This window comes from Callithrix jacchus, chromosome 15 (genome assembly GCF_049354715.1).
Source record: "Callithrix jacchus isolate 240 chromosome 15, calJac240_pri, whole genome shotgun sequence".
Lineage (NCBI taxonomy): Eukaryota > Metazoa > Chordata > Mammalia > Primates > Cebidae > Callithrix > Callithrix jacchus.
Genome location: NC_133516.1, coordinates 103794544 through 103819079, shown reverse-complemented (window position 1 = coordinate 103819079; position 24536 = coordinate 103794544). Strand labels below are relative to the sequence as shown.

Sequence of the window (24536 nt, the reverse complement as noted above, 5' to 3'; positions counted from 1 at the left end):
CTGAGAAGTCCCGGCCCTTGACCACCTCTTTTCAGATGACAGACAGCTTCCGCTCTAGCCCATTTCCCTGACTCCAGATTTCCCTTTGTCAAATCAGCCTGACACTTTAAGGCCAGATTTGTTTGTTACTTCTTTCATTTGCAAGTCTACCCTTCCCATGTAGAGTAGCTCTGCCCAAACATTCAACTCCTTGTGCACTAGGCCCAGTCATACTTCTCAACTGAAATTTTCCACTCTTTGCCAATATAAATGGTTTATTCCAATCTGCCCTCTAAAAAGCTGACGTCTATTTCTAACGCTAAACACTTCCTTTAGTTGGTCTATCATTTAAAATGGCTTCTTTCTTCCCTATAGCTATACAAATTCTACCAACCCTTTGAAAGATACATCTCATACCTTGTCTTTAACGAGGATTCTATGGGTCTTTATCGTAGTTTAATTTTTACAGTATTGAGAATTTGAAGCTGGAATGATTTAAGATCATCTCATGGATTTAGATACATAGTGTAGCCAGCATCCAAGGCTTTTTATTTCCTCCTACATATAGTGCTTTTGAATTGAGAATATTTAGTCAGGTAGATGACTAGACCACTTGCTTCCTTAGAGTAACACTTGTATGCTGGCATTTACTTACAACTGAGATGATCTCAAATAATAATGTACAATTCATTCTAATAGGACACCATGTGAAATACTGACGGAGAACTAATCGTAATTGACTGCTGTCTCAGGCAATATGCCTATAAATTTTATAAGAGGAAGAAAGGAAAGAAACTAACAATATTAAAGAAGAAACTAACAGATTACAGCTGCAGTGTTCCAGATGCCTCCATAAAGTGGTTTGCTCTTCCTGAGTAATAATCTGACAATTAAAATAAATGCCACAAAGTTGCATACAACCTTTGACCCAGTAAGTCTTCTTCGATCACGACAGCAAGATCAAATGGGGAAAAATAAGTAATATAAATACTGCAACTCTGTGACATGATTACAAGTAACAAATATGTCACTATGTTAATATATGAAAATCCTCACATACTTTTATATGTGTGTATAAGATTTAGCAAAAAGAAAACAGAAAATGGTAGGTACATATGGATTATGCCAATTTCAGGGAAATATTTTAATTACAACTGATAATTGAAGAAGTAAAATGAAATGTTCATTACATTTACAATGGTAATATCTGTTATCCGCAGAGCTTGTTAGAATGTAATATGTTTTCATGTGTGTATGCTTTCATATATGTACTTAAAAACAAAGTTACATTATTGTAGAATGTGGCTATACTCACCTTCCCGTCCGGGAGCTCCATGTAGCCCTCTATATCAGTAATGGTTGTTTTGCCAAATCGACCTAGGAATCCCTGCAGCTTGAGACCTGTGAATGTAAAAGCCATTTCCCAGAACCTACAAACAAATGAGAAAGAGACTGAATGTACCTCAAAGATAGTTTACTGATTTTTATTTTAATATGACCCAAACATTTACATATTTTATAGTCACATATATTATTTCACTCATTCATCCGATTAAGATTTGTTAAGTATCTCCTACTTGTCAGGCAACGCGCTAGGCAATAGGAATTCAGCTATGATCAAAACAGGTGAAAAATAAAATGTCCTCCTTCGTGCATCTTATATTTTAGAGCTGTGCTACCGAATACAGTAGCCTCCAGCTATGTTTGACTATTTAAAGTAATTAACATTAAACAAAATCAAAATTTCAGTGTTTCCGTCACACTAGCCAATTTCGAGTGCTTAGTAACTCCGTGTGGATGGCAGCTACTGTATTAGACAGCACAGAACATTCCCAGTCTGTCAGAAAGTTGTACTAGACAGTATTGTTTCAGAGGATAAAAAAGGTTTTCAAAGAATTCTAATGTATTAGCTGTGTGACTCCGAGGGCTTTCCTTCATCACCCTGTACCTTCATTTTCTCAGGAATAAAATAAGAAAATTAGTAACACCTACCTCATAAAATCGTTGAAAAATTCTTAGAACAGTTCCTAGCACATCAAAGCAACCAATAAATGTTATTACTAACATTTTTTTTTTTTTTTTTTTTTTTTTTGAGACGGAGTTTCTCTCGTTACCCAGGCTGAAGTGCAATGGCGCGATCTCGGCTCACCGCAACCTCCGCCTCCTGGGTTCAGGCAATTCTCCTGCCTCAGCCTCCTGAGTAGCTGGGACTACAGGCACACGCCACCATGCCCAGCTAATTTTTTGTATTTTTAGTAGAGACGGGGTTTCACCATGTTGACCAGGATGGTCTCGATCTCTTGACCTCGTGATCTACCCACCTCGGCCTCCCAAAGTGCTGGGATTACAGGCGAGAGCCACCGCGCCCGGCTACATTTTCTTATTAATAGTCTAAACAAATGGACAGACAGCATGATGAAGACCATGTAGAAAAAGAAGACCTATCCAACTAGATACAAAATAGATCATTGAAGGTGCCAACAGGCCAATGATACAAGGCAAAGCCTACATAGCCAACATCATCTCCAGAGGAATGTTAGGGCCCCTGATGAGATCCCTCTGTACACTCTGGGTTCCTTTATAGCACACATGAAATTAACTGTTCAATGTCTGCCTTTCTCCCAAAGACACTGGGCATAGAAAATACAGATTTTACTAAATAATAGGAAAATAGAAAAAATTGGAAAATTTTTGCAAATAGCCAGCAGAGGATTATTTGAGAATTCCCGAATGATTACAATTAAAAATCTGCTCAATTAGTCTATATTTCTAACGAATGAGTAATAAAAAGACCAGATCTAAATTGAGACAAGAGGAATTCAGGATGGATAAAAATGTCTTTCTCTTAAAGAGACACTGATAGTCGAGTTATGGGCAGATCTGGGGCGGGTAGGAAGGTTGTTACATAAAAGCATGAGACAAAGCAGAACAAAGATAGAGAAAGACAAGAGCATTCCATCCTGGAAACAGACGAGGGTATGATACAATGAAAAGAGCATGGAGTTTGGAGGAAGACCTGAGATCAAAAGTAGGCTCTGCCACTGTTTGGTATTGAGTTTTCCTTGTCAGGGATGGTACTGTGATAATTCTTGTTTATAGCTGAAGACTAAATTGCTACAAACAAGAAATTTAGTAGTGGATGTGAAAACTTAATATGAATTTGGAAATATCATCCCAATGTTAGTTATTAAGACACTATACAAACTCTTTTAGGAGGTGGAGCCTACAAGAAGGCAGCAGGCTGTATTTAAAAGCCCTTATTCGCCAGGCACGGTGACTCACGCCTGTAATCTCCACATTTTGGGAGGCCAAGGCGGGCAGATCACCTGAGGTCAGGAGTTCAAGACCAGCCTGACCAACACGCAGAAACCCCGTCTCTACTAAAAACACAAAATTAGCTGGGCATGGTGGCAGGCACCTGTAGTCCCAGCTACTCAGGAGGCTGAGGCAGGAGAATCACTTGAACCTGGGAGGCGGAGGTGTGGTGAGCCAAGATCACACCATTGCACTCCAGCCTGGGTAACAAGAGCGAAACTCCATCTCAATTTTAAAAAGTCCTTATTTTATCTATGCTCCTTGCAGAAATAAAATGCCACATTTCTAATTAGACAAGATGCATTATGAATTAGCTTTTAAAATAACATATTTTTAAATAATTCTAATGTTAACTAAAACTGCAAAAAAAAAAAAAAAGTCTCTAGCTCTTAGAGCTTCTTAGAAAAATACCCCTGTGATATCCACTAGCACCTCTCCTGGATACCCAACCTACTTGATGTGGCCTGATCCCGAAGTAGTAAGCTGCTCTTCATTATCAGGATTGAAAGTAACCTTAAAAACTTCCTGGGAAAAAGCCTTCGTCCTCAGTATGGGCTGCTCTTCTTTCCAATTCCAGATAGTCAGTGTGTAGTCCGGGTTGCTACCGACAGAGGCCAGCAAGGCACCGCTGTAGCTAAAGTCCACATACGCGTAACCCTTCTCAGTCCCATCTGGAAGGATAAATGGGGGTCTAATAAATAAAGACACATTTATTCACGTCGAAAGCATATTGTAACAAAAATAGAGAGGGAGTCAGCTCATGGTGATATAAGAATGCCAAGAATACCCTAAAGGAACAATTCCAAAAACATTCACCATCTTTGGCTTTAGAATGAATTATGTGATATGAAGGGGGAGAGTGAAGGAGCTTTAAGCACATAGTGCATGAGTATTCCATTTTATGACATGGGGAGAAACACAAATGCATATTAGATAGCAGCGTCAGAAGCAGGACCAGGGTGACTGCATCTGGGATAGAAAGCTGGGTAAAATGAAGCTGAGACCTACTGGGCTGCATTCCCAGGAGGTTGGGCATTCTAACTCAAAAATGAGATAGGTAGCACAAGATACAGGTCAAAAGACCCCATGGATAAAATAGGATGTGGTAAAGACGTTAGCCAAAACCCACCAGAATCAAGAAGGTGATGAAAGCAACCTCTGGTGGTCCTCACTACTCATTATATGCTAATTATAACGCATTACTATGCTATAGGACAGTCCCACCAGTGCCATGACAGTTGATAAATATCATGGCAATGTCAGGAAGTTACCTTACGTGGCCTAAAAGGGGAAGGACCTTCAGTTCCAGGAGTTGCCCACCCATTTCCTGTCTGGAAACCTCATGAATAATCCACCCCCTGTTTAGCATATAATCGAGAATAACTATAAGTATTCTTAGTTGAGAAACCCAGGCCACTGCTCAGCCTGTGGAGTAACTATTCTTTCATTCCTTTGCTTTCTTAAACTTGCTTTCATTTTGCTCTAGGGATTCACCTCAAATTCTTTCTTGCATGAGGTCTAACAACCTTCTCTTGGGGTCTGGATCAGACCCCTTTCCTATAACAATTCCATTAAATCTTTTTTCAATTTATTCTTTAAACAATGCGGGGAATACATGTGTAGAACATGCAGGTTTGTTACACAGGCATATGTGTGCCATGGTGATTTGCTGCACCTATTCACCCATCTTCTAAGTTCCCTTCCCTCACCCTTCACCCACCAACAGGCCCTGGTATGTCATGCTCCCCTCCCTGTGTCCATGTCCTCTCAATGTTCAACTCCCACTTATGAGTGAGAACATGTGGTGTTTGGTTTTCTATTCCTGTGTTAGTTTGCTGAGGATGATGGCTTCCAGCTTCATCCATGTCCCTGCAAAGGACATAATCTCTTTACTTTTATGGCTGCATAGTATTCCATGGTGTATATGTACCACGTTTTGTTTATCTACTCTATCACTGATGGGCATTTGGGTTGGTTCCATGTCTTTGCTATTGTAAACACTGCTGCAATGAACATACATGTACAAGTGTCTTTATAGCAGAATGATTTACATTCCTTTGGGTATATACCCAGTAATGGGATTGCTGGGTCAAATGGTATCTCTGGTTCTGGAGCCCTTGAGGAATCGTCACACTGTCTTCAACAATGGTTGCATTAATTCACATTCCCACAAACCGTGTAAAAGTGTTCCTATTTCTCCAGAGCTTCACCAGCACCTATTGTTTCCTGACTTTTTAATAATTGCCATTCTAACTGGCACGAGATGGTATCTCACTGTAATTTTGATTTGCATTTTTCCAATAATCAGGGATGTTGAGCTTTTTTTCGTATGCTTCTTGGCTGCAAAAATGTCTTCTTTTGAGAAGTATTTGTTCATATCCTTTGCCCACTTTTTGATGGAGTTTTTTTCTTGTAAATATGTTTAAGTTCCCTGTAAATTCTGGATATTAGACCTTTGTCAGATGGGTAGATTGCAAAAATTTTCTCCCACTTTGTAGGTTTCCTGTTCACTCTGATGATAGTTTATTTTGCTGTGCAGAGCTCTTTAGTTTAATTAGATCCCATTTGTCAATTTTGGCTTTTGTTGCCATTCCTTTTGGCTTTTATGTCATGAAGTCTTTGCCCCTGCCTATGTCCCGAATGGTATTGCCTAGGTTTTCTTCTAGGATTTTTATGGTTTTGGGTTTTACACTTAAGCCTTTAATCCATCTTGAGTTAATTTTTGTATAAGTTGTAAGGAAAGGGTCCAGTTTCAGTTTTCTGCATGTAACTAGCCAGTTTTCCCAGCACCATTTACTGAATAGAAAATCCTTTCCCCATTGCATTTGTGAGGTTTGTTGAGCGTCAGATGATTGCAGATATGTGGTGCTCTTTCTGAGGTCTCTGTTCTGCTCCATTGGTCTATATGTCTGTTTTGGTACCAGTACAATGCTGTTTTAGTCACTGTAGCTTTGCAGTGTAGTTTGAAGTCAGGTAGCATGATGCCTCCAGCTTTCTTCTTTTTACTTAGGACTGTCTTGACTATACGGGTCTTCTTTGATTCCACATGAGACTTGAGATAGCTTTTTCTAGTTCTGTGAAGAATGCCAATGGTAGTTTGATAGGAATAGCAATGAATCTATAAATGACTTTGGCGGTATGGCCATTTTCAGGATATTTATTTTTCCTATCCATGAGCATGGAATGTTTTTCCATTTGTTTGTGTTGTCTCTTACTTCCTTGAGCAGTGGTTTGTGGTTCTCCTTTAAGAGGTCGTTCACATCCCTTGTTACCTGTATTACTAGGTATTTTGTTCTCCTTGTAGTGATTGTGAATGGAAGTTCATTCATGATTTGGCTCTCTGCTTGCCCATTATTGGTGTATACAAATGCTTGTGATTTTTGCACATTGATTTTGTATCCCGAGACTTTGCTGAAGTTGCTTATCAGTTCAAGAAGTTTTTTGGGCTGAGATGATGGGGTTTTCTAAATATAAAATCATGTCATCTGCAAAGAGAGACAACTTGACTTCCTCTTTTCCTATTTGAATACCCTTTATTTATTTCTCTTGCCTAATTGCCCTGGACAGAACTTCCAATAGTATGTTGAATAAGAGTGGTGAGAGAAGCATCCTTGTCTTATACTGGTTTTCAAACAGAATGCTTCTAGCTTTTGCCCATTCAATATGATATTGGCTGTGGGTTTGTCATAAATAGCATTTATTATTTTAAGATATGTTCCATTAATAGATGGTTTATTAAGAGTTTTTTAACATGAAGTGATGTTGAATTTTATCAAAGGCCTTTTCTGCATCTATTAGGATAATCGCAGGGTTTTTGCCATTGATTCTGTTTATGTGATGGATTATGTTTATTGATTTGCATATGTTGAACCAGCCTTGCATCCCAGAGATGAAGGCGACTTGATCGTGGTGAATAATTTTTTGATGTGCTGCTGGATTCGGTTTGCCAGTATTTTATCGAGGATTTTTGCAATGATGTTCAACAGGGATATTGGCCTGAGGTTTACTCTTTTTGTTGTGTCTCTTCCCCGTTTTGGTGTCAGAATGATGCTGGCTTCATAAATGAGTTAGCAAGGACTCCCTCCTTTTCGCACGTCTGAAATCATTTCAGAAGAAACGGCACTAGCTCCTTTTTGTGCCTCTGTTAGAATTCAGCTTTGAATCCCTCTGGTCCTAGGCTGTTTTTGGTTGGTAGGCTATTAATTACTGCCTCAATTTCAGAGCTTCTTATTGGTCTATTCAGGGATTCCGTTTCTTTCTGGTTTACTCTTGGTAGGGTGTATGTATTCAGGAATTTATCCATTTCTTCTAGATTTTCTAGCTTGTTTGCATAGTATTCTCTGATGGTAGTTTGCATTTCTGTGGAGTCAGTGGTGATATCCTCTTTGTCATTTTTTTATTGTATCTATTTGATTCTTTTCTCTTTTCATTAGTCTAGCTAGTGGTCTATCTGTGTTGTTAATTTTTTTAAAAAAACCAGTTCCTGGATTCATTGATTTCTTTGGGAGGGTTTTTCTGTCTGTATCTCCTTTAGTCCTTCTCTGATCTTAGTTATTTCTTGTCTTCTGCTAGCTTTTGGATTAGTTTGCTCTTGTTTCTCTAGTTCTTTTCATCGTGATGTTGGGTTGTCGATTTGAGATCTTTCCTGCTTTCTCTCGTGGGCATTTGGCACTATAAATTTCCCTTGTAACACTTTTAGCTGTGTCCCAGAGATTCTGGTACATTGTCTCTTTGTTCTCATTGGTTTCCAAGAACTTCTTGATTTCTGCCTTAATTTCATTATTCACACAGGAGTCATTCAGGAGCAGGCTTTTCAATTTCCATGAAATTGTGTGGTTTTGAGGGAGTTTCTTAATCCTGAGTTCTAATTTGATTGCACTGTGGGCTGAGAGACTGTTTGTTATGATTTCAGTTCAGTTCGTTATGATGTGCATTTGCTGAGGAGTGTTTTATTTCCAATTATGTGGTCGATTTTAGAATAAGTGTCATGTAGCACTGAGGAGAATGTATATTCTGTTGTACAGAGTTATGTAGACATCTGCTAGGTCCACTTGATCTAGAGCTGAGTTAAAATCCTGCATATCCTTGTTAATTTTTTGTTGTTGATCTGTCTAATACTGACAGTGAGGTGTTAAAGTCTCCCACTATTATTGTGTAAGAGTCTACATCTCTTTGTAGGTCTCCAAGAATTTGTTTTATGAATCTGGGTGCTCCTGTATTGAGTGCACATATATTCAGAATAGTTAGCCCTTCTTGAATTGTTCCCATTACCTTTATGTAATGCCCTTCTTTGTCTCTTTTGATCTGTGTTAAAGTCTGTTTTGTCAGAAACTAGGATTGCAACTCCTGCTTTTTTTTCTTTTTTCTTTCCATTTGCTTGGTAAATTTTCCTCCATCCCTTTAATTTGAGCCCGTTTGTGTCTTTACAGGTAAGATGGATCTCCTGAATAACAGCACACATATGGGCCTTGACTCCTCATCCAATTTGTCAGTCTGTGTCTTTTGTTTTTGTTTTTGTTTAAGATGGAGTTTTGCTCTTGTTGCCCAGGCTGGAGTACAATGGCATGATCTCAGCTCACCCCAACCTCCAACTCCTGGGTTCAGGTGATTCACCTGCCTCAGCCTCCCAAGTAGCTGGGATTACAGGCATGTGCCACCATGCCTGGCTAATTTTGTATTTTTAGTAGAGATGGGGTTTCTCTTTGTTGGTCAGGCTAGTCTTGAACTCCTGACTTCAGGTGACCCGCCCACCTCGGCCTCCCAAAATACAGGTGTGAGCCACCACATTGGCCCAGTCTATGTCTTTTAATTGGGGCATTTAGCCCATTTACATTTAAAGTTAGTATTATTATATATGAATTTGAATAAATCTCTTTTCTATCTTCCACTAGTTCTGTTTCTCTGGAGAACCCTGACATCAAATACTGTCACACCTTCTTCAGAATGTTGTTGTCCTTAAACATGAAATATTTTAAATATGCTTCTGGACTCACCTCGAAGGATTCTGTAGGGTCTCAGAGAAGGAAATTCATAGATGATAATATTTGGAAAACTCCCTTTTTCAGCTACTGTGAAGTAGGTTTTATGTGGATGAACCTACAAAAGATAAAATGTCACCAAAATATTAACAGAAATATTTTCATATAAATAGTCTGATTAATGCAGTATTTAGCATAATTTCATAATATGTGTAGTAGGCTTTACTTCAATAGAAAACTCAAAAATGGGTATCCGATAAATACTTTCATGATGGATATAGTTTAAACTGAAAACTAGAAAAATACACATTTTAAGTTTTACTTTAAGACGGTCATTTCAAGATACACAAAGATACATCAACGAATGGATAAAATAGCCAGTTAACATCAAGCTCTACAGTTTTTTTACTTGCCATTGGAAGAGCTAGAACAATGGTTCTCAATCTTTGATGTCTGTCAGAATCCTCTGAAGGGCTTATTAAAATACAGATTGCAAGCCCTTCTCCCCCGAGTTTCTGACTCAATAGGTCAGGCTGGGACTCGAGAATTTGCATTTACATGTCTGACAAAATGATTTCTAACAAGGTAATTGACATTCTGACAAGGCGATTGACATTCTGACAAGGCGGCTGACATTCTGACAAGGTGACTGACATTCTGACAAGGCGACTGACATTCTGACAAGGTGATTGACATTCTGACAAGGTAACTGACATTCTGACAAGGTGATTGACATTCTGACAAGGTGACTGACATTCTGACAAGGCGACTGACATTCTGACAAGGTGATTGACATTCTGACAAGGTAACTGACATTCTGACAAGGTGATTGACATTCTGACAAGGTGACTGACATTCTGACAAGGTGATTGACATTCTGACAAGGTGACTGACATTCTGACAAGGTGATTGATGTTGATGTGGCTAGTTTGGAGACCTTGCTTTGAGAACCACTACGTGGGATCAATTGTCTACCCTCCATATAAATCAACCCAAATTTTGTATAGACAAATTCATGGAATGTATGAAATTCTTGTTTCCAGATCAGGTTACATCACAATTTTTAAAATTTCACTGTGGAAAAACTTACCACAAATGAATGTAAACTTACTAGAAGTGAGAAAGATACAATATTTGCAAGCCAGACACAGAGGAAAATACAGTAAGTATGCCCTGGATAAACTATTGGGTCAGTAGTTTTAAAGATAGCTATATAAGTTGGACAGAATACTATGTTCATTTCTGTTATTTTTATCTATTGGTAAGCCAAATATGTAGGAAGAGAAAATGGCCAGCCAAAAATGGAAAAATAAAAGCTGTTATAAGAATAAGCTATTTAAAGCACACATTATACTTATAAAATTCTGTTTTCAGATATTATTTCACATCTCCTAATTATACATAAGACAAAGAGCCTGGTTCTCAGATATAGATTGCTAATCCTGGTACCCAAGATAACATTATTGCCTTTATATTTTACACCAACCTGGTGATCTTGGATACCACTCTTATCTCCATCTTATTGATGAGCAAACGGAGGCACAGAGTTTAAATAAATTGCCTGCAGTCACACAGTCTACAGTGTGTTCATGTAAGAGATAGGATTCAAGCCAAGTGTTGGAGTCAAGAAACAAGTGGGACAAGAAACAGCAGATCTCAAGGAGGTAGGGGAAATGGATTAAGACCATATCTATCTGATTCCCATTTATAAAGAAATATGGTGTGGAACATGTGGTCAAAGAAATTTGGATGAAGATACAGAGAAATCCTTTGCCCTTCTAGGTCTTATCTACAGTAAGTTTAAAAATTTCTGCCCAATGCAAGGTTCTTTGAACTGACTGTACCATGGTCTATACAATGGTGACCACTGTGACCCACCCATACACCTCCAGATGGCCTCCTGGAGCCAGAAAGCCTAAGGTAACAGAAAAATCACAAAAGGAGAAGAATAGCTAGCTCCTGCAGTGCTTGATGAACCCACCTTGTGACATTCCACCATTGCTCCTGCCTCAACCATTCCTGCTTCAACTGATAAGTCAACCTTGTGACCCTGGACTTCTGACACTGCCCCCACCAACGGCACCTGCCTGGCTTGCAAAAAGTGCCCTGAACTATAACTTCTGTAACTTTCCACTGCCTACCCCAAATCTATAAAACCAACTCCTATCCCACTGCCCTTCACTGACTCTCTTTTCTGACTCAGCCCACTCACACCCAAGTGAATAAAACAGCCTTGTTGCTCACACAAAGCCTGTTTAGGTGGTCTCTTCATTCGCAGTGTGCCCAACACATCTCATATTGGAAACTGCTGTACAGTTGAGTTTGGGACATGGATTTATTGATTGAGACAGAGTCTCACTTTGTCACCCAGGCTGGAGTGCAGTGGCATGATCTCTGCTCACTGCAACCTCCACCTACCAGGTTCAAGCAATTCTCGTGCTTCAGCGTCCTGAGTAGCTGGGATTACAGCTGTGTGCAACCACATCTGGTTAATTTTTGCATTTTTAGTAGAGATGGGGTTTCACCATGTTGGCCAGGCTGGCCCTTAACTCACCCCCTCAGCCTCCCAAAGTGCTATGATTACAGGCACGGGCCACCACGCCCAGCCAGGAGTTTTATTTTTAGTGGAGACCTGTAATTAATCATTTATTTTACATTCAATGTAGAGATTCTCCCTAACTTTTCCAGGTAGGGAGCCCAAACACTTTTCTCATAGCTTTGCTACAGTAGTTCTCATCCTTACCTGGATACCTGTTTCAGAAAAGATGAAGTAACATGGACAGTGGAGGCAAGGCCTCTGTCACGACCCAGGCTTCAACAGCTCCAGCACACACAGACAAAAGCCCTTGTGGACATAAAATTGCTCAACATCCGGGTGGATGAGGATTAGGATTAGCTTATCATTATTATTTTTTAGGATGGAGTTTTGCTCTTATTGCCCAGGCTGGAGTGCAGTGGTGCGATCTCAGCTTACTGCAAACTCTGCCTCCCATGTTGAAGCAGTTCTCCTACCTCAGCCTCCCAAGGTATCTGGGATCACAGGTGTGTGCCACTATGCTAAGCTAATTTTGTATTTTTAGTAGAGACGGGTTTTCTCCATGTTGGTCAGGCTGGTCTCGAACTTCCAGCCTAGGTGATCCACCCACCTGGCCTCCCAAAGTGCTGGGATTATACGCAGAGCCACTGTGCATGGCCAGAATTGGCATTCTTGACCACACTACACCTCTGACTACTGTCCTCAGACCAAATTATTTTATAACAAAATAGAAAAATAGAAATTTAAAAACTATTATTTACCACAAAGTAATAGATAAATATTTGACAATTAGGTATTTCCTCGTCCCCTGCAGATGGTGTGGACCTCAGAGCTCCTGAAACCTCATAGGCCCCGACTGATTTCCCTCCACCAAATCCACGACCCTCAAATTGGGCCCATGGCTATCTGTACATAGGTATTACCACATTATCATGTAATGTACTTGTGTGTCTAGTTTTCTGTTTTCTCTTTTTTTCTTTTTTACAAATATAGGTCTTGTCTCTTTAGGTGGATTTTAAACTCTGAATTCATAGGTTTTGAGTTCTCCTTCATTTAAATTCCCCACTATACATTCTGTATAGCGTTGGATGCACAGTATTACATCACAAATTATTGCTGAAGTTATTAGTCTTGTAAGAAACTCCCTTAGGACATGGACTTTTATCATGTATGCATGCTATATATAGACAGATGATCAAGAAAGAAACAAACATGATAGTATATTTCACCCCATACATCTCAACATATCACGTTTCCATTGTAATCTATGTTACATCCTGTGTCTCACATTTTCCTCACTTTCTCCATTCCCATGGCCAAGTGCCTGCTCCAGTTTTCAGATTAAGAATTGTTAAAATGGGGCCAGGCGCGGTGGCTCACGCCTGTAATCCCAGCACTTTGGGAGGCCAAGGCGGGTGGATCACAAGGTCAAGAGATTGAGACCATCCTGGTCAACATGGTGAAACCCTGTCTCTACTAAAAATACAAAAAATTAGCCGGGCATGGTGGCGTGTGCCTGTAATCCCAGCTACTCAGGAGGCTGAGGCAGGAGAATTGCCTGAACCCAGGAGGCGGAGGTTGCGGTGAGCCGAGATCACGCCATTGCACTCCCGCCTGGGTCACAAGAGCGAAACTCCATCTCAAAAAAAAAAAGAATCGTTAAAATGTCTTCACTCACTTCCACTTCTAATCTAAATGTGAAAAACTTGCACGACTATGGGGAAGTCACCTAACCTCTATAAGCCTGTTTCCTTATCTGCAAAAGTAAATGATATTATAATAGTGCATAGAGGTAATGACAGTGAACGTAGTGGCTGTAATAACTGAATTGAAAATGCCTGAGAATAAAGACCGTTGTGCATCTCATGTGAATCCACAACACTGGGCATAGTGTTGGCATCTAACAACCATGTTGGCTGGTCCACAGAACAAGCAAAAAACATACATTAATTTTTTTCTGATTGATCGAAGGCATACCCCAATGACGCCAATGCCTTCACCGCTGCTGCTTCGCAGGTAGGTCTGTTCCCTGGTTTTCAAATTCAGAAAGACCACTTGGTTCCCAGCTATGTACATGGCAACACTGTCGTCCAGAAGTTGTAGGTTGGCTCGCTTTCTGCAGTCGTACCCAAAGGAATGTCTGAGGGGAGCCGTAAGGAAAAGAAGTGAAAGACAATACCGTCCCGGGGATTGGAAATGTGGAGAAATAAATATCTCTTAGATGAAGACATGAGGTTGAAGTAGAATTTTACCCTGAAACTCATGATTTTTCTATGTATCGCTAACAATTTTGTTTTTAAATTAGGTGAGGGAAAAAAAGGCCTAAGCAGGAAATAAATAAATAATAAATAAACAAACAAATCAGGTGACTATCCCCATACTCTGATTTAGTTAATATTTTAATTTTCCTGGGGCATCCTGAGAGCCCATTAATTGTTTTTGCAAAAATAAATAAGGTTAAACCTATCTGGGTACCACAGACAGCAAAGTTGTCACCTGGATAATTTTATTTTCCAATCTTCCACTAAAACTAAATCATACTGTATAACATGGGAGAAAGTCTGTATCTTTATCATCTTTGTATTCATGATGCCTGCTAGATTTGCTGACTGACCATAATAAAAATATTATGTAGGCGAATTCTAACATGTTTGTAAAATTCTGACACACCATTTGATAATTGTTTATAATAAATTCAAATAAATATAACTAAAATTTAATTCATATCAACAAATAATGAAAATTGATTAATACAGAGCATATAAATATACATGTAATTAATAGACTAACTTTTTTTCTGAGCTTATTAGTATATGTATGGGTGTGTAGGTAAGTAGCATGTGTATGTGCTTGTGTGTGTGTATGCTATAGAATAAAATTGTACTGATTCAAAATAGAGTGGGGGCCACTAAAGATTTTCTGCACAGCAAAATAAACCATCAACAGATTAAACAGCCAACCTACAGAACAGTAGAAAAAATTCCCAAACTATGCATCTGACAAAGGGCTAATATCCAAAATCTGTAAGAGACTTAAAGAAATCAACAAGAAAAAAATAAGCCCACTAAAAAGCAGGCAGAGGACTTCAACAGACACTTTTCAAAAGAAGACATACAGGCAGCCAAAAACATGAAAAATGCTCAACATCACTAATCATCAGTGAGATGCAAATTGAAACCACAATGAGATACTACCTCAGACCAGTCAGAAAGGCTATCATTAAAAAGTCAAAAAATAAGAGATGTTGGTGGGGCTGCAGACAAAAGCGAATGCTTATATGCTATTAGTGAGAATGTAAATCCGTTCAGCCACTGTGGAAAGCAGTTTGCAGGTTTCTCAAAGAATTAAAAATTCAACTACCATTCAATCTAGCAATCCCATTGCTGGGGATATACCCGAAGGAAACTCATTGTACCAAAAAGACACATGCACTCACATGTTAATCATAGCACTATTTATAACAGCGAAGACATAGAATCAACCCAGTTCCCATCAGTGGTGCACTGGATAAAGAAAATGTGGCACATACACACCATGAAATACTATACAGCCATGAAAACAATGAAATCACGTCCTTTGCATCAGCATGGATGCAGCTGGACGCCATTATCCTAAGCAAATTAATGTAGAAACAGAAAACCAAATATTGCATGTTCTCACTTATAAGTGGGAGCTAAATATTGGGTACACACAGACATAAAGACAGGAACAACAGATTCTAGGGATTCCAAAGGGGGGGAGGGAGGGGACAAAGGCTGAAAACCTTCCTATTGGGTACTATGTTCACTCATGGGTGATGAGACCAACCGAAGCCCTCACGTCACTATCACACAGTATATTCTTATAATAAACCTGCATGCATACCCTCTGAATCTAAAATAAAAATAACTTTTTTAAAAAGAGGTATTAAAAAATCTAAGTTATATAAAACACATTTTAAATGCATATTGTTAGTATGTTTAAGTCAGAATTAATATGCCCAAAATATAAATATAAGCAAGTTAAGTGAAACCAATCTATGAATAAAGTTAGAGTTGACAAGGGCAGCATATCCTGTGGTGTACTAAGCAGACAGATTCTTTGTTCACAAGAATTCGTTGCTGAACATCTAAGCTAAAGGATCACTGGAGGAATCTGTATTTCTTGTGCCCTTGTTTAAAGACAAATTGTGATTTTAGAGGATTCCACTTCTTCATAAGTACAAATTTTCATAGAAAGAAATATTAAAGTTTAACAAGAAAATGTAGAATGTAAAAAGAACAGAGATTTAAATTAATGCAATTTAAATTGTGCAATATAAAGAAATTACAACCAAGTATAAGCAGCCTCTCTCGTTACCAAATAGTTAAATTGAAAGAGATAGCCAGGCACAGTGGCTGACACCTGTAATCCCAGCACTTTGGGAGGCCAAGGTGGGCGGATCACGAGGTTGGAGTTCGAGACCAGCCTGGCCAACATGGTGAAAGCTCATCTCTACTAAAGATACAAAAAATTAGCCAGGCGTGGTAGCACACCTCTAATCCCAGCTACTAGGAAGGCTGAGGCAGGAGAATCACTTGAACCCGGGAGGCGGAGGTTGCACTGAGTGGAGTTGCGCCATTGCACTCCAGCCTGGGTGACAGGGTGAGACTTCATCTCAAAAAAAAGAAAAAAGAGAGAAAGAGAGAAAGGCTTTCAGGGTACTGGATCTGTTCAAGGAAAAGAAATTTTACGTCTTTTTTCTTCTCTTCAAACCACTACCCTCACCTTCCCTTCTTCCCTTCCTTTTTTTCCCTCTTCCCAGGTAGCAATATAATACCTCAGAAGGCTAAAAGCGTGTTAGTAGCCATGAGAACAGAAATGGGTTACCACTTCTTCACTACCTTAGATGCAAAAAGGAATTGGAGAAATTATCATTTATCTAATATTATCATCTTTAATTCCAGCGGGAAAACTCCCTTTTACATGCTGCTGTCCAGAAGGGGTCAGATGGTTCACTTCTCAAATTCTCACCCTCTAAATTACAGCTTACTGAGGGCAGAGGCTGCTTCTCTCCATCTCCATTTCCCAGAACGCCTAGCACATTGTCTTCAGCCTATTAGTTATTCAGGAAATGTTTGTTGAATGAATCAATTCATTAATTTGTGCATAACTAGAATCTGATCCTTTCCTTTTTTTTTTGAGATAGGGTCTCACTTTGTCAGCCAGGCTGGAGTGCAGTGACATGAACACAGCTTCCTGCAGCCTCAACTTCCCAGGCTCAAGAGCTCCTCCCACCTCAGCCCCCTAAGTTCCTGGGACTGTGTGCACCACCACACCTGGCTAATTTTTGTGGGTTTTTTTTTTGCCATGTTGCCCAGACCGGTCGCGAATTCCCGCGCTCAAGTGATCTGCCTGCCAAGTCTCCCAGGGTGCTAGGATTACAGCTGTGAGCCACTGCACCTGGCCTGATCCTTTCCTTTTAATCCCAGACACAGCAGCAGACCCTTAGTGGAGTTCCGAAAATCTGAAAATGTGTTTTGCTGTCCCTTCGGCGCTCTTTGTCTTATCTCACCCTCTCTTCTAGCTTGCCTCTTCTCAAATTCCTGCTAAAGGCCCAGGGCTTTCAATGTTTGTGCATAGTCATCCAGGAACTTCAGTTTAAAATTGTTTAAACATTGTCAAATTCTGTGTCATGTCTTTTAAAATTATACCCTGGTTTATGTGATACTTTATAAATGGCACAGTTCTTGCTATTGAAAGAAAACTTAAAACTAAGTTTTCTTAAAAGCCAAATTAAATTTAACAGAGTTTAACTGAGCAAACAACAATTCAAGAATTGGGCCATCTTCTCAGCCAGAGATTCCAGCCCAGCCACGTGCAGGAAGATTTATGGACTGAAAAAGGAAAGTGACGTACAGAAAACAAAAATGAAGTACAGAAATAGCCACACTGGTTACAGCGTGGCGCCTGCCCTATTTTAACACAGTTTCAATAGTTGTCCACCTCTGATTGACCAAAACTTAAGTAATTGGCTCAGGGCAGACTGAGTCTAACTCCCTGTAGGTTATAGTTCACCATGTACAGTGAAACCTTTAGGCCAAAGTTAGAGTATGTAAGGAGGCAGCTTTCGGCTAAACTTCATTTAACATTGTTAAAATTTAAAAGACGTAAATTTACAAACTGAATTAAAATCAATATAATACATAAATAATCATTAAAGGGTTAATTAAAAGAATACTCAGGGAATGCATGATGGCTGACTTGTTCTTCCTAGAAATCCTCACAAGATACAGAGATTTTATTTGTTCCATCTCCAGAGAACAGAACTGAATCTATTGGGGGGCATCCCAGCGAGGCAGGATTTTACTCAAGGCCCAAAAGCCTCTCTAGTGAGATATCCAAAAGTGAGGTAAGCTACTCCGTGACTTTTTGGTGTTAAAAATGTTTAAGAAAAGGCTGCAGTTTATACAGCCACCCGTCTAGCATGAACAGAGAGAATTCATGTATTGGAATAAAAGCTGAGGTTCTTCTGACTGTGCTGTTTAGAATCTAGGCACGTTTCTCTAATACAGACCCTCCCGTCCTGGAACAGGCCAAAGAGGGTGTCTTCAGAGTACACGTACCCAAGTCCCTCTCCACACAGAACTAGCATAGTAGGTCCAGGAAGGCATCAGAGCATTCTGGGATTTAGGAAAAGCTTCCACGGGGTTCTAATATACTACCCCACCCCATTTGGGAAAAAAAGGCTAAAAGGAAGCAAACGGCAGAAGTTTTGTTAGAAACTTGTCCAAAGACAAGGAAAAAAAAAGCCATGAAGAGAGAAAATTCTAGGTTATAAGGTAATTCAGCACGAATTCGTTTAGTTACAGCTGGGATTTAACAACGTGTTCTATTTTTACGTTTTCATGTAAAAAGCAAAACTGAGTCGGTGAGTATTGTAAGTATTCCTTGTGTAAGAGGCCAGTCAGTGGTTTCGGCCATGTGGTGACAAGCACGAACTATCCAAAAGGCGAGCCCAGTAACTTGCCAGCTACGGACCTCAGTGGAAACTGTCTTTTTTTTTTTTTTTTTTGAGACGGAGTTTCGCTCTTGTTACCCAGGCTGGAGTGCAATGGCGCGATCTCGGCTCACGGCAACCTCCGCCTCCTGGGTTCAGGCAATTCTCCTGCCTCAGCCTCCCGAGTAGCTGGGATTACAGGCACGCGCCACCATGCCCAGATAATTTTTTGTATTTTTCATAGAGATGGGGTTTCACCATGTTGACCAGGATGGTCTCGATCTCTTGACCTCGTGATCCGCCCGCCTCTGCCTCCCGAAGTGCTGGGATTACAGGCGTGAACCACCGCGCCCGGCCGAAACCGTCTTCTAAACTACCTGCATCGCAAGCCTAACATCGCCATGTGACGGCAAACACTAAATCCCCTTGTCAATTATCCCGGTTCCACAACCTCCAAAGAGTGTCATTCTCCAGACCAATAAAAACTTGCTATTGTGTCCCCTATTTCCTAAGAATTGCCTTCTCTTGACAGTTCATCTGATATATAATGTGAAAATACTAATGCCTTACAATGGACAGACGCGTAAGTGTTTCAAGAAGGGAAATGGATGACTTAACAGGCGATGGCAAAAGTAAATGGGAGTAAGACCCTTCTGGTTTCCTTCACTCAGGTCTCGTGAACTGTAGTTCTTCCTCTTGTGCAAAGGACAGCCAGGAAAACGCCATTTCTCAGTATGGTTACTTGGCATCCAACAAAAGCTTACTTTAAGATCATGTATTTCTATCAAATCTCTAAGAATTCAAGCTTCTTAGAGTTACCTAAGATGGGTTGGCACACTTTTAAAGGGCAGGTAGTAAACAGTTTTGGCCTTGTGAGCCAGCTGGTCTCCGTCCCAGCTCCTTACCTCTGCCCTTGTTATGTGATGGCGGCCCTAATAAACAAAATGTAAGCAAATGGAAGTAGCTGTGTTGCAATAAAATCTGGTCTCCAAAAACAGGTGGGAAGGCAGATTTGGGCTCCCTGGACTGTAGTTTGCTGACCTCTGACCTAAGAAATGAAAATCCCAAAATTATACATAATTAGACAGGGTGGATACACGAGTGTGAGAAGATCCAGTGGTATGTTTGAATCCAGAGTCACAAAAGGCATCGAAGCAAGCTCCGTATAATCATAGAAGAAACTCTCTGATATTTTCTTTTTAACTTCCTCGTCGGCCTCTTCCGCAGCTGGAGCAGGGGGTTGCTGAGATACTTTAAAAAAGAAAAAGTTTAAGAAGAGTGATATGGTTTTGCTGTGTCCCCACCCAAATCTTATCTTGAATTGTAGTCCCCATAATCTCCACAAGTCATGGGAGGGACCTGGTAGGAGGTAATTGAATCTTAGGGGCTGTTAACCTCCATGCTATTCTCATGATGGTGAATGAGTTTTCACATGATCTGATGGTTTTATAAGGGGCATTTCCCTCCTTCACGCTGCACTTCTCCTTCCTGCCATCATATGAAGAAGAAGGTGTTTGCTTCCCCTTCTGCCATGATTGTAAGTTTCCTGAGGCCTCCCCAGCCATGCAGAACTGTGAGTCAAGTAAACTTCTTTCCTTTAAAAATTACCAGCCTCAGGTATATCTTTCTTAGCAGCGTGAGAACAGACTAATACAGAGTGTCTAGTGAATACAAAATTGTATTTCCCAGGGACAGGAGGAATGTATGCAGCCTGCAACACTCTTGCCATAAGAACTGCCGCTGGCCTGAACATAGGACACAGTCATCAATGAGCATGGAAGGAAAAGCCATCATGCCCACATGCATCATTGTAAATGCTGAGCTCTGCTCATGGCACAAAGTCTCCAAGGGCAACTCCCAATCACTTCCAAGGGAGAGGTGAACTCCCACTAATGTGTAGTAGAGCCGTTTTTATACCTTCTCAAAACCGAGAAGAATGAGTATGAGAGTTCTGTATGTGGTCCTCAGAAGTAGACAGCACACGTCTAGGGCTGCTAGCATACCCTCCCAAAATATGCAGAATACTTGTCCTTTGATCATTCCCACACATATACACATCCTGCAGATTTTTCTTCCTATAGATTTATAACTGTCCAATTTGCCTGGCTATTTGTCTTTGAAACAGTGACAGTCACTGGTAGAAAACTAATACTACCTACCTGCGGCGCTTTGCAAATCTTCATGCTGAAATGAACTCAAACTTCCTGCCAAATGTTCCTCATCTGAGTCTTCTTCTAAATTTGATGCTTCCCCTTCAGTCAACGTTTCATCTGTGGCATCTTCTAAAAATTTGTTATCTTCTTTCACAGGAGCTATTAAAATTTGTTTTAATCATTTCTAAATTTTGATTAAACATTTCCTTATTTCTAAAATAGCTAAAACTTCCAATTTGCTTGTGCTCTAGATGTAATAAATTTTAATACATACTCAAAAATTTCTAGAAGAATCATTTTATTTGGTCAGTCTTGTAACTTTACAAAATAGAAAAGCCTTTTCTGTTTGTTAACGTCCATTTTCACTTCATTTCCAGTCTATTTCCTATCACTAAATACTTAGGGGAAGGAAAAGATAAATAAAAAAATGAGAGGTTGGTATGCTGCTATCATAATTCCAACTAAATTCAATTTTACCAACTTTTATAGGGAACCTGTTATGTTAAAGACAAATAACGCTTAGTGAAGCATAACTTTCTCTGAGTATGATGATTTTGCTTGGAAGTGGTATCCCAGGAACAAGTTGGAATATTGGCTTTAGGACAAGCTGGGAGTGAGAACTGGAATCTGAGTAGAATGGCCCCAGGTATAAGCCAACATTCAGATCAAGTCCAAACATGGAGATGGTTAAAATACACAATGCCAAGCAGGATGGGTATACTTTTATAGGGCTAGGTGAACTTTCAGAAGAACAAGGAAGAAATGGCAAGTGTACTACCGGGTACCAGAGGTACACAGTAGATCTGAGATGAGACTAAAAGATTAGGAACAACACCCAAGACTAATATGAATAAGACAGAAAAGCTGGGCCAAGCCAATGAGTTGCAGAATGGGACAGAGTTCCTTACGATTCATGTATCTGGATGGCAAGAAAGTAATCCTGGGTACCTAAATCGGCCAGACACACAGCGTGGATTCCCCAAGGGAGGGTCCTAGAGAACTATGCTCTAATAACACCTTAGCTCTTTCTTGTGACTGGGGCAACCAAAGACTATTTCCTCATTTCAAGATTGGGCACTACAAGAGTAACACTCCTTCTAACCTCTGGCTTCCCTGGAAAAGGAGCTAGAACTGATAGATGAGGTAAGTGATCACTGACTAACGAATTGAGAGTGAATACAGATGACGGAGAGGAGGTATTAAAAAATAATGGAGATTCCGAGCCTGGGAAAAGGGTGGTGCCACTGTTAGAATACTGGACTTTGGAAAGCAAACAAACAAACAAAAACTAATTTTCCAGGAAGTAGGCACATTAAATCAAGCTGGCAAATCAGCACACTTAGGCAACTTTGTGAGAGCTGGATATTTCTATAATTTTTATAATCCTAAAATAGACTGGTGGAAGACTTTTGGTTTGAAGAACAAATCAGTATTTGCCTTTCGATTCTTGGAAATAATCTAAAATCAACATTGGGAATAAACACTAAAAGCACAAACTCCATTTTTTGGTAGAACTAGAAGCAGTTAAAACCCCAAATTGCAAATGGATGGAAGGACCACTGGCAAAAGGGCTGGCAGAATTAGTGGAGACTGAACAAGGATGGGTGCAGGAGAAAGCAATGGAAGGTGACCGAGGAGACAGGAAGGCCATACTGTAGAGATTCAGAGGAACCTGCTGGGATTTTGGCTGAATGACCCACAATTCCATATGTGAGTTTCTTCCGTTGTTTTTGTTTGTTTGTTTCCTCCAGCCAATGGATGAAGGAAGCTTTGGGATCTCTCCTCTCCAGCTACCGCAGAGATGCTGCTTCCTGCAAACAGTTTGCCTCTAGGACTCCTTATTTACCCCTACCTTTTCCATGAGATTCACAACACTATAAGAAAGCCTACAAATGCTATGGTTGCACATACAGAAAAATCCATAAGAGCTACTTTATAAAAAATTCATAAGAACGAAATTATAATCGATTGTAATTTTGAAAAGAGTTCAGTATGATTACTGCATAAAACAACAATATACAAAAATTAATAGTAGGCATGTCCACTTTGGCTATTATGAAGTAACTAGTACCAGGCCGCTCTCTTACTGTGACTGTGGAATTCGTTTTTCTTTAATTCTGTTTTTGCTGTGTGTGTTGTGATGCTGTTACTAGGGGCACACATATTTATGAGTATTATGTTTTCTTAACAATTGATCTTTTTTTTTTTTTTTTGAGACGGAGTTTCGCTCTCATTACCCAGGCTGGAGTGCAATGGTGCGATCTCCGCTCACCACAACCTCTGCCTCCTGGGTTCAGGCAATTCTCCTGCCTCAGCCTCCTGAGTAGCTGGGATTAAAGGCACGTGCCACCATGCCCAGCTAATTTTTTGTATTTTTAGTAGAGACGGGGTTTCATCATGCTGACCAGGATGGTCTCCATCTCTTGACCTCGTGATCCACCCGCCTCAGCCTCCCAAAGTGCTGGGATTACAGGCTTGAGCCACTGCGCCCAGCCCAACAATTGATCTTTTTATCCTTATGAAATGCCCCTCTTTGTCACTGGCAGTTCTCTTTGCCTTGACGTCTGTTTTATCTGGCATAAGTACAGCCACTCCAGCCTTGTTATGCTTTCTTTTTGCATGATACATCTTTTCCCACCCACTTACTTTCAACCTATTTGTATCATTATACTTAATGTATATCTTCTATAAGCATCATATAGTTGGTTCTTGTGTTTATTAGCCACACTGATAATCTCTGCCTTTTTATATTAATGTTCAGTTAACAATAATTAATGTAATTATTGATATGGTTGGATTTTAATAACATAAGCTTGTGAAATTAACAAATAACATTTGATAATTTATTTTGTGTTTTTCTCCTCCTACCTCTCTTTTTTCCCTCTTTTTCTCTTTCCATGTTTTCTTTTAGATTATTTACTCTTTAGAATTCTATTTAAATTTCTGTTGGCTTTTTAGCAATTCTGTGTTTTATTAGTGGTTGCTTCAGAGATAATATATAACAACTTTTCACAGTCTACTTGGAGTTACTATTAAGTATAGTAACACATATATTTCAGCAATTGATAGAACAACTAGTCTAAAACTTAGTGAAGACATAGATGACCTAACACCACTATCAGCCATCCTGACCTGCATTTATAAAACACTACATCTACCAATACAGGGTGCACATTCAAGCACACATGGGTCATTTACCAAGACAGATCACTTGCTGGGACATAAGACCAGTTTTGATACATTTAAATGGATTGAAATCATATAGAATATATCTGTTCTCTGAAAACAACAGATGTAAGTTAGAAGCCAGTAATGATTAGACACCTTGAAAAAAAAGTCAAATATTTGAAAATTAAATTACACAATAAAAATAATGCATGGGTCAAGGAGAAATCAAGAAATTAAAAAATTTTTCAAATTAAATTATTGTTAAAATACAATATATTAAAACTGAGATACAGCTAAAGCAGTATTTGGAGGGAAATGTAGCTTTCAACACATATGAAAGAAAAGAACAAAAGTCAAAAAAAAAATCAATGGCCTAATGTTTCACCTCAAGAAACTAGAAAAATAAATGAAAAAACAACAACGAAGTAAATTAGCCAAAATCTTAGTCT

The 24536-nt window shown here is 39.6% G+C and overlaps 1 protein-coding gene across 1 annotated transcript in view; it reads right to left on the bottom strand.

Annotated features, from left to right (window-relative positions):
• The window catches only part of CFAP44 (cilia and flagella associated protein 44), a 137432-nt gene that overhangs the window by 102053 nt on the left and 10843 nt on the right, over nt 1-24536 (bottom strand). The window contains exons 3-8 of the mRNA XM_002807617.6: nt 20926-21078; nt 19864-20017; nt 13786-13948; nt 9288-9390; nt 3749-3965; nt 1295-1409 (exon numbers count right to left, since the gene is read on the bottom strand). Of these exons, the coding sequence (XP_002807663.5) occupies nt 1295-1409; nt 3749-3965; nt 9288-9390; nt 13786-13948; nt 19864-20017; nt 20926-21078 (905 nt within the window). The remainder of the gene's footprint in view (nt 1-1294; nt 1410-3748; nt 3966-9287; nt 9391-13785; nt 13949-19863; nt 20018-20925; nt 21079-24536) is intronic.